This window comes from Pseudochaenichthys georgianus, chromosome 13 (assembly GCF_902827115.2).
Source record: "Pseudochaenichthys georgianus chromosome 13, fPseGeo1.2, whole genome shotgun sequence".
NCBI classification, from domain to species: Eukaryota; Metazoa; Chordata; class Actinopteri; order Perciformes; family Channichthyidae; genus Pseudochaenichthys; species Pseudochaenichthys georgianus.
This window is the reverse complement of record NC_047515.1, coordinates 7117592-7131257: the sequence shown is the minus strand read 5'-3', so window position 1 is coordinate 7131257 and position 13666 is coordinate 7117592. Positions and strand designations below refer to the sequence as shown.

Genomic DNA, 13666 nt, shown 5'->3' with positions numbered 1-13666 from the left:
CTATAGTGTGATGAATTCTTTATATGGCCAGATAAGGGTAAAGAACATCATCAAATTATACTTTAGATTACAAAATGTTAAACAATCTGTGAACATAGGTCATCACAGCTCTCTCAACTATTTCCTGTCTATTTACAGCTGTGTTATTAATGAGAGGCAACTAAGCTATATATAATATATCATATAGTATTCTTGTTTTGGTAGTGACTAAACTTACATTGTATCTTCAACTCTTGGAGGCTGGTATGACGGTTAATGTTAGGTCTATGTATAATCAAGAAGACTAGTTGTGGAAGCATGCAATATTTGCTTACTAGAAATAAAGGCTAAGAGGAATTCATTTAGAAAAGTATTAGACAAATTGAACAATTGACCATTGGTGGAAAAAGTGCTTAGGCCCTTTACTTGAGTTAAAGTTAAATTACTATGGTCTTAAAATAATCCATTACAAAGTCCTGAATTAAAAATGTTACTTAAGTACAGAAGTATTATCAGTAAAATGTAAATTATATATTCACGATAAATAGTTATTCTATGATATCAGTATGAAATACATGTCAAATCATTTAAATGTTGTTTGTCAATGTGAAGCCAATTTTAGATATGTTTCAAAATGCTGTGTATATTAAAAAATTAGTAAGTATAAGTATATCCACATTTCTTACTTTTTACATTCCAACACTGCAATTGACATTGAGGAGAACATGAATGTTTGCACAAATGTCCATCATCGGGTGAGTCAAAATCAGGGGGTCACCACCAACATTCACCTCAAACGTTGTGCCAAACTATCTGGTAGAGAGATATTTCATATTTGACATAATACATTTGTAATAAGCTGCAGGTAAATTAAGGAGATCGTGTAAGCCATTATAATTCATCCTCTGGGGACCATGCATGTCTGAACAAAATCCCATTTTAGTCCAATAGCCTACCCTACATGTTAGAAGTTTCAGTCTGGCACAAAGTGACTTGAAGTACAATGGTGTTAGTAGTGTTGATCCTGTTACTAGGATGGTGCGAAATGCGAGTTGTAGCCCCCTGTCTGCCCGGCAAGGGGCGCTGAGCGGCTTTGGCTGCTGCAGGGCGCCTCCGAGCGGGACTGGCAGTGGGAGCAGCCGGCTATCATAGCGCTAGCTGAAAGCCAGTCTGCGGCTTCTGTTCCTGACGAGCCGAGCTGCGCCCAGAAACAAGGCACCAGCGGTGCTCCATAGTTGTCCTGGAGAACTGTGAGTACTTCTATCTACATAAACATGTGTGTGGGGCACTGGGTGTTTGAAGCCAGTCTTGTGGAGGCAGGCGGGCGATCGGGCTCACTGGGTCATTTTCACAGGATCCCAGTATATTGTTCTTGTTCCAGGATTTGCCCCACCAAAGAAGAGGGCAGAGAACCGAGGCTGTGGCTGGAGCCAATTAAGCTATTTAGCTAGCTAGGTGGCTCAGTCCAAAGTTGCAGAAAATCATTATGAATGACTTATGGCTTTTATATCTGGTGCTTTTTTGTTTGCGGTTTAATATAATGGAAAATATTTGTTATTAGGTAACGTTACCCTCCACCTACGAAACGGTAGCTCGGCTAGCTAATGTAGCCGAAAAGCTACACCTATTTAGCGCTGTCATGCTTTTTGTCCCCTGACTTCACATTAAATGCAGAGTGGGACTAATAAATGTTGCTTTGTGTATGCTTCAGTGCCAGGTGTTGGCATCGGTTCACCCTCAGCAGCCATTAGATAAACAGAAGAAAGCATTAAACAGCAGCACCGTTAGCGTTTAATGTCCCCTAGCTCTGGTTATTGGTTATTATACACACACCGTGATGTTGACATTAAAGTTGACCATTCACTCTGGCCCTGTCTGTAGACAAAGATAAGAGTCACTGACTCAAAAGCAGAGGTGGAAAACAAAGCACATTTATAAGTACTGTACTCAAGTACAATTTTGAGGGATTTGTACTTAACTTTAGTATTCTAATTTGTTGCTACTTTGTTCTTCTACCCAACTACAACTCATATGTTAATAGTGTACTTTTACTCCACTACATTAATTTAATTCCTTTTGTTACTTGAATACCTGGAATAACATTTGCAAGCTACCCTGCAGTATACAAAGTAATTTAAACTAGCTGCAACTTTACCAGCTTTGATAACACTTTAATTATTAATAATTATAAAACACATCATATGAAATGGACCAATCTGCATAATGACTTGAGTACTTTTGGTAATCTAAGTATATTTTTATGCTAATACTTTTGCACTTTTACTTTTGAGTTACATTAGATTTCAGGACTTTTATTTGTAACAGAGTATTCTAAAATTCTTGTAGTTTAACTTTTACCCAAGCACTTCTTCCACCTCTGGTGAAAAGGAGCTTTTAGGACACTTGTATTACTGTTCTGGTTTAATTGTTCCTCTATAATCCACTGAGAAGCACTATATTTTTCTAAAATGTCAACTTAATCCTGAGGCGATGAGTGGTAATGTTTCAGCACCCTGAAGCACTGTATTTTTACTACGATATTATTATTGTCTCAGTGTAGTTGAACACCCTAGCTGGCATAGTATCCTTCTGGCCCAATCTCCCATAATGAGAGGTAGTGTTGAGAGGAGTCTGTGTGTGTCTCTCAGCAAATAATGGGAACCAGGCTGGAGGATAACAATAATAACTTTAATTTATATAGCGCCTTTCATTAACCCAAGGTCGCTTAACAAGAAACATATAAGGACAAGACATAAAACAGGGGGCAGAAATGGAAGTGTTACATTGCAGGGGGGGGGGGGGAAGCGAGTTATTGTGGAAGGCTTTGTTGAACAGATGAGTTTTCAGGGTAGATTTGAAGATGTTCAGAGAAGGGATGTTACGGATTTCAGCAGGGAGGGAGGGGGCAGCGACACTGAAGGCACGATCCCCGAAGGTGCGGAGGCGTGAATGGGGAATGGAGAGCAGGCCGGAGTCTGAGGATCGAAGGGTGCAGGACAGGATGTATGGGTGGAGGAGATCTGTGAGGTACTGAGGGGAGAGGGCATGGAGGGACTTGTAGGTCACGAGGAGGAATTTGTAGGTGATGCGGGACTTGACCGGGAGCCAGTGGAGGTTGAAGAGAGTGGGGGTGATGTGCTGCCAGCTCTTGGTGCGTGTGAGAACCCTGGCAGCTGAGTTCTGGAGCCTGTCCAGGGTTTTGCTGGGAGCCCCGGATAGGAGTCCATTGCTGTAGCCCAGGTGGGAGGTAATGAAACAATGAATGAGCTTCTCTGCAACAGAGTCGGAGAGTGATGGCCGGAGTCTGGATATGTTTCTGAGGTGGAAGAAGGCTGATTTTGATACTGACTTGATGTGGTTCTGAAATGAAAGGGTTGAATCCAATACAATGCCAAGGTTGCGGACCTGAGGGGATGGTGAGATGATGGAACCGTCGATGTTGAGGAGCAGATCTCCAACCTTCCCGAGCAGTGCCTTGGGGGCCACAACCATGAGCTCAGTTTTATTACTGTTAAGTTTGAGTAGGTTGGTGGTCATCCAGGTTTTAATTTCATGGAGGCAGTTGATTAGTGACTGAGGGGGGAGATGGGCAGAGGGTTTTGTGCTGATGTACAGTTGGGTGTCGTCGGCGTAGGAGTGGAGACAGAGACCATGGCTGCGGATGATATCACTAATCGGAAGGATGTATATTGTGAATAGAAGGGGACCCAGCACAGAGCCTTGGGGGACTCCATGATTGACGGAAGCACAGGGGGAGCTGCAGCCAGCGTGTGTGACAAACTGTGTCCGGTCAGAGAGGTATGAGTGGAAGAAGGAGAAGGCAGAGTCAGTGAGGCCAAGGAGTTCAGACAGGAGGGTGAGGAGGATATTATGAGAGATGGTGTCAAAGGCTGCAGAGAGGTCTAGGAGAATTAGTGTAGTGATGAAACCTGAGTCAGCTGCGATGAGGAGGTCATTGGTGATTTTGATCAGGGCGGTCTCGGTGCTGTGGTGGGTTCGGTAGGCAGATTGAAAGGGTTCATAGAGCTCATGGTTGGACATGTGATGGTGGAGTTGTTTGGCAACTGCTCTTTCCAAGATTTTTGATGGATGGATCTGCGGACTGCTTGTGGCAGGAAGAGTTCCTAATTTTTGTGGATTTGGAGAGACCCATTAAAAAAACAAGGCCAGGAATGTGTTTTGGTCCTTCCAAGCACATCCAATTAAATATCAGAGTGTTGGAGGTCTTGAGTGATGTAGGCCTGTACCTTATACAATGCTGTGAGACTTCTGAGGCAGATTTCTGCAACAAAGTGAATAAACTATACAATAGCCAGATGTTACTGGGAAGTAAGATATTTAAAACGCTTGCCACTTCCGTTAGTAGTTATATCCCGTTATCAATGATGTCACTTATTTAGGCAATATAATACTTAAATAATTATATGTAATTGCACATAATTTAATATCTGATAAAGTTCCAGGTTGATTTATTGTCATTGTACAACAAAGGGTTACACACGAAAATGCAGTTGTAGTCCCTTTATGCAGCACCAGAAAAAAACAAAGCTATTTTTGAAGGTGGAGTTTGAAGGATGAGTTGAAGCTGCTCTGTAGTCTGGTGGTGCAGCAGCAGATACCGCTGTCCAGATGACAGCACGTTATATTGTCCTCTAATGTCTTTCGGACTCTGCGAAGGCACCCCACAGTGTTTAGTTCTCAAATATATTTTTGCTAATAACAAAAAGAGCCCTCAAAGAGATCTTTCAAATGTTGACTTAAAAGATCCCAAACCTTAACAAATGCACTAAAAGTCATGGCAAAAAATATTGTCACATAAATAATCTGAATCTTTTTGATTGTTTTGAGAACACATTATATTATAGGCTTTTAAATATATATATTAGCTGTATTCAGCTAAAAACAAGATTTTTTAAAATTAATATTTTGTATACCTGACACAGTTTGTTCTCCTTTTCTCTTTCCCCAGGGGGTTCGTCCCTGTCGGTCACAACAAAAGCGTCTTTGAACTGGACCTCCATCTCGGTAGAGAAAATAGATTAACGGTGGACGGAAAGGCATCGTCTAGTTTGTCACCATGTTTAATCTGATGAAAAAGGACAAGGAGAGGGAAGGGAGTAAGAAGGACAAGAAGGATAAGAAGGAGAGGATGTCTGCAGCAGAGCTGCGCAGCCTGGAAGAGATGAGCATGCGGCGTGGCTTCTTCAACCTGAAGAGGGAGTCCAAGCGTGAGTCCAAGACCAAACTGGAGATCTCCAACCCCATTCCCATCAAAGTGGCCAGCAGCAACGAGCTCACCCTCACTGACATAGAATCGGATGGCTTGAGCAACCGCAGCAGCATGGTTTTTGATGATCAGCTGAGCGCCGCCAGCTCCACCGATGACCTGAAGGGGGAGGGCGGGGAAGGATCAGATGGACGTCGAGGCTCGGTACGGGATCGCGTTGCTCACTTCGGTTCCCTCGCCAAGACCAACTCCTCTCAGATGATGAAACGCTTCTCCTTCTCCCAGAAGAGTAAAGAAGAGAGCCCTTCGGAGAGCTCCACCCCCTCAGGCCAGAACTCTGCTGCCCCGTCCCCGCAGGTGGAAAGCAAAGTCTTCAGCATGCTCCGCAAACACAGCCTGAAGCAGCAGCCCGAATTTGCACCTGAGCCCCAAAAAGTCTACGTCCCTGAGGTGGTCGACAAGACCTTCCCCGCACAGCTTCAGCTGCCGGCTGTGGTCGCACCGAGCGCACCAGAGATCCGTGAGCTGGAGCTCCAACGGCGCAACACTGGCGACTTTGGGTTTTCGTTGCGTCGCACCACCATGCTGGACCACAGCCCTGACGGAGGAGTGTACAGGCGTGTCGTCCACTTTGCAGAGCCCGGTGCCGGAACCAAGGACCTGGCACTGGGGTTGGTGCCTGGCGACAGGCTGGTGGAGATAAACGGACGCAACGTGGAGAACAAGAGCCGGGACGAGATAGTGGAGATGATCCGTCAGTCGGGGGACACGGTGAGGCTGAAGGTGCAGGCCATCCTGGAGCTGAGCGAGCTGAGCCGCTGCTGGCTGAGGAACACCGAGGGGATGCGCAGGGACGCCCGACAAGTAAGCAGCTCTTTACAAACTCTTAAACTATCTTCGCCATGAGTGCTGCTCTCTTTCCATATCTTGGCAGGTTGACTGTCTTCTAATCTGAAACTCTTTCCGTGTTTCCTCACAGTTTTTTGAGTGCCGTGTTTCAGAATCTTTTTTACAGGCAGATTTTCTGATACATCAATGTGCCAGATTCTCATGTCTAATCATGACGTGGGGGCTGATGCCTGTTAGATGACAGTCAAGTCAAGGTTTCCTGCTTTGAATGTAAAGCTTCAAGACTTAATTCATTGAAAATAATCGCCTTGAGTCTTAACTTGTTTTACCGCTCTTGCCTTTGCTTTTAAAAGGATTTGCTTACATTGATTCCCCTTTTTTTACATTCCTATATTTTCTCAACGGATCTCCATTTCAAAATTTCAGAGCATATCTATGATTTCGTGATCGCCTCTACATGCCTCTTGTTTAGCATTTAATGCCTTCACAAGTCCAACTCAAATTAGATTGCACATGCTACTGCTTAATGTCTCATCTACAGTTATTGTTTGTGTTTCTAAGACATGCTATCCAAGTGCCTGATCGTAATGTAAGAGACAACGGTTCAGTGTTTTTATTTTGTGAGACTATGGTATGTGGACCTTGGACTATCTAGTGGGTCTTGGGATTTGCTCACCTGGAACAACATTTTATACATTTCTATAGTTAAATATATTAATCTGGTGTTGCACATAATTACAGGCTTAGATTACAGGAAAAAGTTTGTGAAAGATGTCTATCCATATCAATCCAAGCCACCACCCAGCCCCCAAAATAACCCTCGTTTTAATTCCTTTATACATCATGTTTCCTTGTATATGGTGTCGGAGTGGAAATAAAATTAGCTTTTTATAGTACAAAGAAACTTGTTTTTAACAGTGGATATGACAAAAAAATCCTTTTGCATGTTGTCAATAGAGATGACTCTGTAAAAAAAAGTGACTAACCCAAAGCCGTGAGCCACCTTCACCCTCAGACTTCCATAGCCGATGTATGCCAACAGTCACAGATAACCCTTTTGTTTTTTCCTGAAACACTAGTGGGGAAAGCTAAGTGGAAGGCCATTATTTTTCCCTTTTTATTGGTTTCAATTAGGGTTGCAAAATTCCGGGAATTTTCTAAGACGGAAACTTTCCATGGGAATGAACAGGGAATGAACTGGGAATTTTCAAAATTGAAGGTTGACTCTTCATAGGGAACTTAAATATAGTTGGGGAAAGTATATTTTAGCATAATCTTGACTAAAACAAACGGATGCCATTCAAGTACACTTGAATATCCATGCCATAGCACACTGCTTACTGCATGGCTATTGAGACCACACACCCTACAGGCACTGTGTATTCCTTCATCACATGCACAGATGATTTCGAGAAGACTGGATCACACTATGGGACTTTTTGGAGGGAGAAGGGCTCTTTTCATTTAACATTTTGAATGGGACTTTGTGGGGATTTTTGGATGGGGGGTGCATTTATGTTCATTTTTTAATGAGTGGGGTTGGGGGGGGATGAGTAATATTTAACTCAACATTCCTGTTTTCGTTCTTCAATGAAACAAATAATTGTTCAATAAAATAATTAAAACTTGTTCTGTTCTACTTAAAAAATAAAAGAAAACATGTTGAAATGTCATGTTTTTTTGTTTAATTTTGCATCGAATATTTCTAAAATTCCCCAGCTTAACTTCCCATGGAAACTTTCCCTACATGTTCTGCCCCTTTGTAACCCTAGTTTCAATAGTAGCACTCTTAATACAGAGTCCAAATCAGTACGTTTTGCCAGTGAGATCTCTTCCCAGACTGTCTCTTACAGGGAGACTTCACAGTATTGGGAACTTGGGCTAAATGTAGCTATATTTATTTAACTTGCAACAGAAAAAGGCGATGGCTGCTTTGAACCTGGCAGGTGTACAAGTCCATCATCTGCTGGAAACAAAGTCCATGCAGGGCTTGTACAACACTAGTCTTGGCTGCTTTATATCGTTGCATACTGACTATGTTTGGTGTGACGAAACGTACATACTGTGGTCTATGGAAAACTGATCATATGATTTCCAATTGGAAGAGTTTTGTAAAAGGTCAGCATTTACAGTAGTGTCCTGCATCAGAGGACTTTGTTTGTTTGCCTCCGTTGGCCATGGTTCAAGAGTCCTTGTGACACTGACAGACTGAAAGGGACTCTAACCCCCCCCACCCTTCTCACCACAATTGGATTCATCTGCTCCTGGAGGCGAGACAGAGAGTGACTGTCTGTGGCCCATGTTGTCCTTTTCCTGACAAGAGACAGAAGATGTGACTGGGTGTGGAAGCGCTCACATAAGAGACTTACTTTGAGTTATGTGAGGAGCTGCTCTCATGACTTCCATGGAGCAAACAGGAAGTACACACACACACACACACACACACACACACACACACACACACACACACACACACACACACACACACACACACACACACACACACACACACACACACACACACACACACACACACACACACACACACACACACACACACACACACACACACACACACACCCTCTCCTTTAACTTCATGAGCCAATTGGCTGATTTATGTGTGTGTGTGTTAAACAGCAGGCATGTCTGCACCTCTTTGTCCTCTTCAACGGATATCAGCAGCCCGAGTGCTGGTTTAAATAAAGGAGAGGAGAGGGCAACCACTCAGTTCGACAAAGTGACACTGCACCTGCTGCCAGGTCAAACAACGCAGCTTGGTGCAGTGATGTATTTTTGTTGGCCGATGAGGAATTTATCATGGCATCGGCCTCCATCAACAAAACACATAGATTCCATTTCCATTAGATTTGGGATAATGGCAGAAAATAAGCTCTGTGGCAAACACACATTTATGATGCTTATGACTAGTTTGGTATCAACAACACTTTGAAATATTTAGCGTGAACATAATCGGCAGAACTTAAAAGCTATTGTTAGGCCATGAACAAACTACATGATGGTGCATTATGACTTCACATTAACACAGCTGAACTAAAGGTGTACTCATGGTCAGCGCAATCACGTTCAGTAGTTGACTTTGATGCTTACGGCTCACCTTAGGTCTGTTTTTATGGTCTATCATTATATATATATATATATATATATATATATATATATATATATATATATACCAGATTTTGTTTCTTGTTTAATCAATTATTGCCACGATTCCTCAGAGACTATGTCTTCAATTTGACAAAATCTAGATCTCAGAATTTTGGGAGGACAGTTTTAACATAACTATATATGAAAAATATATCAATAATTTACACATGTTTATGGACTAGAATAATCCTCTTGAAGAAGAAAGATTGGGTTTGACTATATGCTCCTGCTGGGAGCTAATCCTGAATAGGTTAAACAGCTGAAGTCAGGCAGCATTGTGTCAGTCCACCCAAAGCTGCAGACAGGAGTCTGCCCCACAGACATGAACTCAGGAAGAGTTAATGAACACAGACAGGATGCACCTTTTATTTTCGCTATGAGCGGTATGAGCCGGATATTCTAAGAAAAGCACTGGGATGTCTTGGAGAAGGAGGAAACATTTTCACCCTGAAGCAACAAATACAAAATACAAAAACGACTGGCTCCAGTTAGCTCGGCTAGATGCACAAGATCTTTTGCTCCTGATCATTTTAAGCATCAAGTGATAGGAGTCATTTAGGTAGGCCTGCTGTGTTTTTTAAATGTCTTGTGTCATTGTACATAAACTTAGATTCATATTTAAAATGAAATAATAAATCACAATAAAAAGCTCCAAGAGTGTAGTTTCAAAGTGGTGCTGGAATGAATCGTATATCCGGAAATAAGTTAGCATTTAATACTTGGCGTTTTCGCTTGTTCCAAAGTCAATGTTTTTTTGAATGCGTTTGTGTTTAAACATTGGAAATAGGGTCTTAGGTTTATGCAAGTTTACGCATTTTTGACAGAGGGTTCAAGAAGAAAGATATGTCAGTAAACACCCCACTGGTTTGCTTCCTAAGCTTCTATGTGTAGAAATGGTGGTCGCTTACAAGTGTCTTTAATGGACCACCAATCGCCATCATGCTGAACATGAGCCGCCTCTAGCTTAGTGATCTTAATGCGAAGTCCTGTGACGGTACATTACAGCTAACACGCTAGCTGCTACTGCAAAAAGATAGCTTTTGACTTTAGTAAATTGCATTTACACTTCAAAAATAATAAAAGTGGTGTTAATATGTGAATCCTGAGGAACAAAATATCAAAGCACCATACATGTGCATTTTCTGCAATTATCCAACATCAAATCCCTTTGGTTTTTGTTTGGGGAGCCCTTGCAATGCTCACGTACACACATACGTCCTCACTTCCCCCTAACCCTCACTGTGTAGGAATTAGTGATGTGATGTGGAGAATCTGTGCTCAGCACTAACGCAGCAGAGGCTTGCTCCAGGTCTAGCTGAACCTGATGGGCAGCATTCACTGCTTCAAAGGCAAACCGAGGACAACCCAGTCTGGGCCTTCAGCGTTCTCGGCTTCACCTCTGTGTCTCCAACAAGACTTCGCTCTATAGGAGGCTTCTGCTTCACATGTACCTTAGCACCTGGCTCATTCCTAGTGTTCCTCCTGGGAACTGTCTAGGATGTTCATTTAGATGTTTGATTAATAGTTAATTCAATCAATCCAGTACTTCACATTGAATACATTTTTAATGCAGACTCATAAACAGACCGCAGAGAGCCAGAACAATAGAACCACCCAGAGTTCTTAAGGTCTTTTGTTTCAATAGTGTAGCTCTTTGGATTAAAATGTGTTTCATCTATTTGAACTTCAGTGCTTTAGAGTGGTGCAGGAATGAGTCCTCAACCCAGAAAAGAGTCAGCATTCTACCCCTAATGGTTCCCTACGGTACTGTCTCCGAGTCAATTTCTTGTCTCCAAGTAAATAAGTTATTTGGTTAACCCAAGCTTAGAAAATATTTAGTTTGACGACGATGAATGTCAGTTAATGCCAAACTGTTGAATGATTAAAGCTGTCATGTAATCGGTGGTTGTTAACAATGAACTGAATGATACTACTACGTCATCAAACCAAACACGGGTCTGCCTTTAGCTCAGTGTTGCCAACTCCATAGTAAGGAAAGCAGCTATTGGCTGTCCGAAAAGTCACCAGAAGTCCCTAAATGACGTCATCGCCTAATTTGCATATCATGTAATGGCGGTAAAAAAAACGTTCCACCCCCTTCAAGGATCAAAACTTAAAACCACCAGAGTAAATCCAGACGACAGTATATCAGAAATGTCTCTATTAGACCAAGTAGAAATAGTTTTTAGTAGAAAACTCCCTTACAATAAAGGCAGTATGGCCGTGTGTCATCTCCAATACATGGCTTCAACCATCTTTTAAACTCAGGGTTTGATTCCCACTCCTTTCTGTACTTTTGTGATTACAGTTTAGACTGTGACATGATGACCTACGTGAATGTTTGTGAGAGGCACACACACAGTGGACGAGGTGATTAAGTGACTGAGGCTGTGTGAGGCAAAGCAAAGGCAGTTATTTATTATAGTGTGACAGTGAAGAAACATTTACATTTTACATTTAAATCCCGCTCAAAACCAGGACGGCTTGGCGCATGCGCAATTCATTTACAGTCTCGACGCGGGAGGGTGCGGCCGTCTCCGCTCTGTACTCTGCAACTAGCGCCTGTGAGCACTATGGGAGGGCAAAGCAGGGGCAGAGGGGCTCACGGCAGCACCCGCGGCTCGTTAACTGCTGAACAATACGCGAGTCTCCAAACACTAGAAAAGTCCCCAATTACTGCATTACAAGTCGTTAGATTAGTCGCTTTTGACAAAAATAAATTTGGAAAGCCGCCGAATGTAACGACAAATTCGCCAAGTTGGCAACACTGCTTTAGCTTGGCAGTTTTTATGTAAACGTATGCAACTTTAACCGCAGTTTGACACATAAGTATAATAAACGTCATTTTGCCTTAAATCTTATTTTCTGCATTTATCCAAAATCCAATGAAAACATGTCCTTGCTTTTTGTCGAGGGAGCCCCTGTGCAATCACTGCTCCACTCTATTGTATGTATGCATTCACAGTGACCAGTAGTATCCACTTACTTGCTCTTTCGTCCTCCCTCACCCTCACTGCCGTCCTCCATAGTGGACCCTCACCAGTGCCTGTTCACTTTGGCACCGTTTGTGTTATTTCGATCTATTCAGGAAGCAATTGTGACTTAACTCGTTTCCACTTTTCTTTTTCCCCCTACCCTCTCCAGGCTTGAACTATTTACTCAGAAAACCATATAAATAATGTTTTGAGATGATCCTGACCTACACTTAAATTAGTTCCTAAAGATGTTCCTTTTGGCCATTATTTTACATTGAGAAGAGAGATATTTGAAAGAGACGGAGGATGACATGCAGAAAGGCTCACCAACATGTACGGGCAGTCGAGAAGACACAACTTAAAGTGTGTCGTGGTTCAGCCCAGTTACTGTTGAGTATGATGGTGTTAAGGTTTCTTGTAAAGCATTCCTGCAAAGATAAGTTTATAAAAACGTAAACTGAAATGGTAAAAGTATATTGCCACCTTTTGACCACTACAGACATGCTTCAATGGCCGGCTCAATGGATGGGGTTCGGCTCACACTGGTGGCTTGGTATGTGACAGCTTTCTGGTCTTACATCTTGCACCCGTCTCTAAAGTTCTCTCTCCGGAATCAAGAGACGAGGGCGCAGTTTCACTTGATAGGAGAAACAGAACATTTGGTGTTCAACTCTGTGACCTTGCTCTTAGTGTAAACTAAAGATAAAGCTTATACTTGAACATTGCTTTAAGGTTGGTGTCTTAGTTGGGTGTTACATAAATGCATGTTGGACATGTTGTCTCGTGGCTTGTTGTGTACATTGGTTATTTAATTCATTCTCATATTTCCCAGATATAATTAAGACGGAGGCTCTGCTAATTATCGCTCAGGAAGCTGGCTCTGTTTTATTTGATATTAATGTATTCTTTTGACAACCCAATTAGCCTTTTGCTGGAAAGCTTTAAGCTGCAGCAGTAGTCCAGATTGGAGGGGCCTGAGAGGGGAGGAGAGGGGGGGGGCCGGAGCGTGGGAGAGAGGGGAGGTTAAAGTAGCAACAAGCCATCTTCACTTGGAAACAAACGGGAAGCAGGCTTCTCCCTTAAGGTCTCACTCTGGCATTTGTGGAATCTGCTTTGGAACAAATAGGCCACTTCCTGACTCTTTCCCCCGGGAGTTTCTTCTGGACGAGGAGGAATGCACTTCTGAGGCTGAGCGAGAAGGGAGGGAACTTGTTGTTTGTAAATGTGTTAGATGATAAATACTAATTGATATGATTTCTAAAACATGTCCACATGTCTACGCTCACAAGAAGGCTACATTATTCATCAGTTGTTTATATGTTTTAGACAGACATTAGTCCTTCATCACCTTTCATTTCAATGAGACCAGAACTAAAATTAGAATAATATGATTGTTTGTGTAATATTTTTCTAGAATATCATAGAAGAGTACTGATGAGACTTTGGGTCTCATAGATGTTGTCTCGTGTGT

The 13666-nt window shown here is 42.4% G+C and overlaps 1 protein-coding gene across 4 annotated transcripts in view; it reads left to right on the top strand.

Moving 5' to 3' along the window:
• Positions 1-1114: 1114 nt before the first annotated feature.
• Positions 1115-13666, top strand: part of myo18ab (myosin XVIIIA b) — a 130880-nt gene continuing 118328 nt past the window's right edge. For 3 of the 4 annotated variants that reach the window (XM_071205319.1, XM_034097091.1, XM_071205318.1), the window contains exons 1-2: positions 1115-1229; positions 4949-6070. In XM_071205319.1, the coding sequence (XP_071061420.1) occupies positions 5057-6070 (1014 nt within the window). In that variant the 5' untranslated portion in view covers positions 1115-1229; positions 4949-5056. The remainder of the gene's footprint in view (positions 1230-4948; positions 6071-13666) is intronic. The other variant, XM_071205323.1, reaches the window with a different exon arrangement.